Source organism: Malaclemys terrapin, chromosome 7, assembly GCF_027887155.1.
Source record: "Malaclemys terrapin pileata isolate rMalTer1 chromosome 7, rMalTer1.hap1, whole genome shotgun sequence".
NCBI classification, from domain to species: Eukaryota; Metazoa; Chordata; order Testudines; family Emydidae; genus Malaclemys; species Malaclemys terrapin.
This window is the reverse complement of record NC_071511.1, coordinates 1889402-1895401: the sequence shown is the minus strand read 5'-3', so window position 1 is coordinate 1895401 and position 6000 is coordinate 1889402. Positions and strand designations below refer to the sequence as shown.

Sequence of the window (6000 nt, the reverse complement as noted above, 5' to 3'; positions counted from 1 at the left end):
CTCCACGCTGCCACTGCCTGCAGCATGCTCAGGCCCCCAGAGCTGTCATATGCCAGTGTGTCAGAGAGACCCCGAGGGCAACCTATGCCAACCAAAGTAGGTGGGTTGGGAGAGTGTGTATCTGCCGGCCCTCAGCAAACATGGTGGCCCCATGCTGCCGGGAGGCAGGGCGGCCCTGTGAGGTGATACAAAGGGAAAATGTGGTGGGGAAGGGTCAGGGATAGAGTGCCTGGGGGAAGCACCCTTGGGTGTAGGCCTGTGTTCTGCTGCAGCTCAGAGCAGGCAATCGTAATGGTCCCTCCTGGCCTTACAATCTGTGAACCGTGGACGGTGGAAGAATTGAGCGGGACAGGGAGGATACTGGGAGGCAGAGAGGGAGAGGAAGGGAGATGGTGATGGGGCAGAAGTCTGAGGGAAAAGGGAACATGAGTGGGAGGGTCAGGGAGCAGATGAGGGTCTGAGATGGAGGAAGCCAGAAGGGGGTGATGGGGCAGGAGCTTGAGGCTGGAGGAAGAAGAGAGTGATGGGAGGGGGCATGGAAGGGGACAGAGAGCTGGGAAGGGGATGCCAGCCCTCGCCAAGCGGCTAAGGAGCAGGCCTGTGTTTGTGTGTGCGTGCATTTACATTGAATTTCCACCCCAAAACGATCTCACACCCACACACGTTGCAGGACTGGGGTGTCCCCCAAGGGGTGAATACTCAGCAGGCCGACCAAAAACAAAACCATTTTTAAAAATCAACCGCCTGGTGTTTTGGGGGGGGATTGAGCCTGGGTTGTGAGCTCTTGGGATCAGCCGTTCTATTCTCTGCAGTCGTGTTCTGACACCACTGGAGCAAGTGTGACGGGCCACCCACTAGAGGTCAGTGGTGGTGCACAGCTGCCAGTGTGCACTGCACCACAAGGAGTTAATGACAGGGCGAGTCCTGGGGAATGGAGTTTGCAGTCAGCTGCTGAGGAAGTTGGGACTGGACTGGAGGTGCTACTTTCCCTTCGAATGGCTGCCAAGGGGAAGGTGAGTGTGTGTGTGTGTTCGCACGGGTGAATGAAGTGCAGCTAAATCAAAGTAGGAGCATGAAGCTGAAGGTTTCTGGGTACCTCTAAGCTGCCACGTTTGCTTTTCACTGTACAGCTAGGGCAGTCGATTCCATTGGTTTTATTGGGCTGCTCTGGGTTGAGCAACGTTTCTATGCTAGACGATAACAGGCCGACCCTGAATTCGATGCCTTAAGATCATGCCAGGTGCTACGATACGTCTTGCAAAGGGCATCCAAAATTGAAATAACTAGGAATGACAGATAGGTGGATGAAGCCAGACAACCTCGTTCATCAACTCCGGCTGAACGGGGGTCCTTTTACTCAGCACTAGAATTGTACGTTTGGGTAGAATTACGGTTAAGTGTAGACAGATTTTAAAGCCAGAAGGGATCATTAGGATCATGTAGTCTGACCTCCTGACAGAACAGGATATAGAATTTCACCAAGTGATTCCTGCATCAGTCACATGTGGTTGAACTAGAGTGGGTCTGGGAGAATAGCTGCAATTCATTGAAAGAGCGTATTCTATTTTCCTCTCCTTTCCCTTGAGTTAAATGATTCTGCAGTCATGAAATCCTTATTTTTCAGCAACTCTGCTAAACAGCTTAATCTCAATCCAAAATTAAAGTACTATCAACACATGCATCTCGTTAAAAACAAAAAAAAAGTGTCCCAGCTACAACTGTGCTTAATTGTGTTAAGTAGTCAGGAAGCCTACTTCTCGCTCAGTCATTACCTGTCAGGGTTAATAAGCAACATGTTGGATAGGGGGCGTTAACCAGATAAAAAGCAAAACCTAACGACCTTTTATCCCCCTGACTTTAACCAGAAAGAGGAGTGGGATAGTTTTACGGGAAGAACTTCTGTTTTAAGGTAAGAGATTGTTGATGGCCTTTTTTTATGTTCAACATGTAAAGGCGGAATTGTGAGTTTGCTTCGGATATGTTGTGGTCGTGGAGAGGCAACTTTTCAAATTGCTATACAGTGTATGCACTATAGCTGCAGGCCTGCAACTGGATCTGTGGGAGCAGTCAAAATGTGTTCACACATGCCTAGGCATTCCTCAGCAATGTTGCAATGTTTTGAGTGCAAACACTCCCAGGCCCATTTAGAATGGGGGATGGTGAAGGAAGAGTAGTTTTGATCAGGGCTGGCTTTAGGAAGTGCGGGGCCCAATTCGAACATTTCAGCAGGGCTCCGGCCGGCAGGGATGACTAACAACAAAAAAAAAAAAACATGTAAAGAAAAGCCTTTCATTTCTTCCATGTATTATTTACTTTCCATAACTATATAAATAATAAAATTATATATTATGTACATTGCATTATATATGCTGTTGATTGGTTATTAATGAGCTCCGTTTCACGTGTGTGGGTCCCCGCCACTCCCTGGGGGTGTGCTAGGGTGACCAGATGTCCCGATTTTATAGGGACAGTCCCGATTTTGGGGTCTTTTTCTTATATAGGATCCTATTACCCCCCCACCCCCACCCCCGTCCCGATTTTTCACACTTTCTGTCTGGTCAGGCTAGTGGTGTGCACATGTGTGGGTCCCAGCTGCTCCCTGCCCCCCTCATTGAAGCAGGTGTGCAGGGTTACTGCCCTGGGAACTGCAGGGCACCAGTGGACATGGGGCTGGCTGCAGGCAGGGCAAGGGGTGCGGGGCTGGTTGGAAACGGGGTGTGGGGTGGGCTGGCTGGCTTCAGGCAGGGCCGCAGGGGGGGTGCAGCGGGGGTTGGCAGGGCTGGAGACAGGAGTACGGGACTGGCTGGCTTCAGGCAGGGGGGTGTGGCGGGGGTTGACTGGAGACAGGGAAGGAGGTGTGGGGCTGGCTGCAGGCAGGGCAGGGGGTGCAGGGCTGGTGCAGGCAGGGGTGTGTGTGGGGCTGGCTGGCTTCGGGCAGGGCCGCTGGGGGGTGCAGCAGGGGTTGGCTGGAGACAGGGCAGAGGGGGCAGCAGGGGCTGGCTGCGGGCAGGGCAGAGGGTGCGGCAGGGGCTGGCTGTGGGCAGGGGGTGCAGGGCTGGCTGCAGGCAGGGCAGGGGGGCGGGGCTGGGCTGGTGTGGGCAGGACAGGGGGTGCAGGGCTGGTGCGGGCAGGGGGTGTGGGGCTGGAGGCAGGGCAGGGGGTTCTGCAGGGCCTGGCTGGAGACAGGGGCAGGACAGGGGGTGCAGGGCTGGTGCGGGCAGGGTGTGTGGGGCTGGAGGCAGGGCAGGGGGTTCTGCAGGGCCTGGCTGGAGACAGGGGCAGGACAGGGGGTGCAGGGCTGGTGCGGGCAGGGTGTGTGGGGCTGGAGGCAGGGCAGGGGGTTCTGCAGGGCCTGGCTGGAGACAGGGGCAGGACAGGGGGTGCGGGGCTGGTGCGGGCAGGGGGTGCAGCAGAGGCAGCTGGAGCCCCAGCCCTTTAAATAGCCCCTGCTGTCCCAGGGCTCTGGGGCTATTTAAAGGGCCCGGGGCTCCCCTGCTTCTACCGCCCCGGCCCTTTAAATAGCCAAGGGAGCCCTGGGGAAGCGGCGGGGCTCCAGCGGCTATTTAAAGGGCCGGGGCAGTAGAAGCAGCGGGAGCCCCAGACTTTTTAAATAGCCCCCAGAGCCCCGCAGCCCTACCCCAGGCTCCAGCAGTGGGGGTCTGGTGGCAATTTAAAGGGCCTGGGGCTCCAGCCCCTGCTGGGAGCCCCAGGCCCTTTAAATTGCCCCCTGGGGAAGCTGGGCCACCCCAGTACAACACACCAGCTCTTGCCGGTACGCCGTACCGGGGCTTGGGCGCAGGGCCCTCTTAGGGGCGGGGCCCGATTCAGGGGAATTGGTTGAATTGGTCTAAAGCCGGCCCTGGTTTTGATAGGAAATTTTAAGTAAAAGGTAACAAGAATCGCTTTCCTTAAACTCTTACATTTTGAGTCCTAATCCAAGATGACCATGTGCCATCAAGTGCCCTAAACATGAGCCTTCTATGCTGCCATATGGTGGGGTGTAAGCAGTCATGCAGATCCACATATTCTAGTAAATTGTCATGAAAAGTTACCTGCCTGGGGACAATATCTACTCCCGCACCTTGTGTGTTGATGATGGATGCCAGTGACAGAAAACGCACAGTATTCTATTTGCCAATTCATAGGGGGGGGAAGAAAGTGACTGCCCTGCACACGTAGGATTTTGCCAGGCTGAGTTAGTGTCTGCTTAGCCGTGTTAGTCTATATCCGCAAAAAGAACAGGAGTACTTGTGGCACCTTAGAGATTAACAAATTTATTAGAGCATAAGCTTGGGCTGTAGTCCACGAAAGCTTATGCTCTAATAAATTTGTTAGTCTCTAAGGTGCCACGAGTACTCCTGTTCTTTTTGTCTGCTTAGTGGAAACCAATCAGCTGGTGCTTTTACAGTTCTTTTGGTTGCACAAAACACCACATGATCAGAAAAATCCAGCCAAACAGCGTCAGTCCTCGGGACTAAGCAGAATTCATCCTCCTTGTAAGACCAGCTCCAGACTTGCAAGTAGCTAATGAAAATGCTGCCATAGGGGATGCTCACCTGGGTTTTCGAGGGCTGACTCACTAATTCACCATCTGTTCTCAGGGCTTCCAGCAATCTCAGATGGCCCAGTGGAACAGGAGTGGCTATTTCAGGAGCCCTGGTAGCAGAGATGTGAATCCCGACCTTGAAGCTGAAAGACAGACTGCCTCCTTCAGCGTGGAGAGGCTCACTGCCATATTGGATGGAGGTGCTGACAACACCAGGACACGGAGGGCAGTGGGTGAGTGGGCTTTAAAAACCTTGATGCTTCCTGGATGAGAGAGACACTTCCATGTCCTTGGTATGTCTGGTTCTTCTCTGCAGTGGTGACTCTTCTATCCCGTGAGGAACCTTCTCCTCAGATCAAGCAATAAAAAATTCAAGCAAAGGAAACATCATAAGGGGCTTTTAGAAAGAGAGAGGCTTGAGCCCAGGATTCTCAGCTGATGTAAGTCAGCCTAACGCCACTGGAGCTACACAAATTTACACCAAACTTTTTGCCCCACTTTTCCTCCTCCAGATCTCTGGCTGACGTCATAGGGTGCAATAAATTAGGCAAAACATATAATTAAAGTTAAGATTTTGTCATGGATATTTTTAATAAAAGTCAGGGACAGGTCACAGGCAATAAAGAAAAAAATCACGGAAGCCGTGATCTGTCCCTGACTTTTACTAAAAATATCCATGACAAAATGGGAAGGGGCCAGGCAGCTGCAGGGTGGCTGGGAGCTCAAGAGCCCCCACCACCCATAGGGGCTCAGAGCTCCAGGGATCCCCTTGCCCCCTCCCCGGCAGCCAGGGAGCTCCAGGGATCCCCCTCCCCGGCGGCCAGGGAGCTCCAGGGATCCCCCTCCCCGGCGGCCAGGGAGCTCCAGGGATCCCCCTCCCCGGCGGCCAGGGAGCTCCAGGGATCCCCCTCCCCGGCGGCCAGGGAGCATGGTTGTTCCATGATTTTTGTGAGGAGAGCGGTGGGTAAAAGGGGCAGCTGTGGAGGGAAGGCTGAGATGCAGCGACAGCAAGGGAGAGGGTTGCAGCCAACAGCCAGTCAGCACAGAGCAGAGACAGTCCAGTCCAAACAGCCGATAGTTCACTGACTGTCCAAAGGTCCCTGCTTTAGCTGCTTCAAGTCTCTGGCTGGCTCCTCTCTGCAGGTTTATCGGTTGGGAGGTGCATTCAAAATTGTACTAAAGGTCACAGATTCATAACCCCAGTCTGTATATGTATTTCACAATGACCACCAAGTTCAGAACATTACAAGCTTTCATAGAAGACCAAACAACATATTGTGCAACCAGTTGATTCAATTACTTATTCTTTGGGGTTCAGACCCCTGTTCTCCCCGACTGTCACACTTCCTCACTACAAGTGTGTAACTGATTTGGCTGGTCCTTCCTCCCGGGCCAGCTCTCTGTGCAGCAGGGTATCCAGAGGACATTGCTCCACATGATGCACATGTCCCCTG

The 6000-nt window shown here is 53.5% G+C and overlaps 1 protein-coding gene across 2 annotated transcripts in view; it reads left to right on the top strand.

The window, feature by feature from the left end:
• The first annotated feature begins 909 nt into the window (after positions 1–909).
• The window catches only part of ACOX2 (acyl-CoA oxidase 2), a 32254-nt gene continuing 27163 nt past the window's right edge, over positions 910–6000 (top strand). Inside the window, exons 1-2 of one of the 2 annotated variants that reach the window (XM_054033621.1) lie at positions 910–1013; positions 4602–4779. In XM_054033621.1, coding sequence (XP_053889596.1) covers positions 996–1013; positions 4602–4779 — 196 coding nt within the window. In that variant the 5' untranslated portion in view covers positions 910–995. Of the gene's footprint in view, positions 1014–1821; positions 1910–4601; positions 4780–6000 lie in introns of those variants that run through there. The other variant, XM_054033622.1, reaches the window with a different exon arrangement.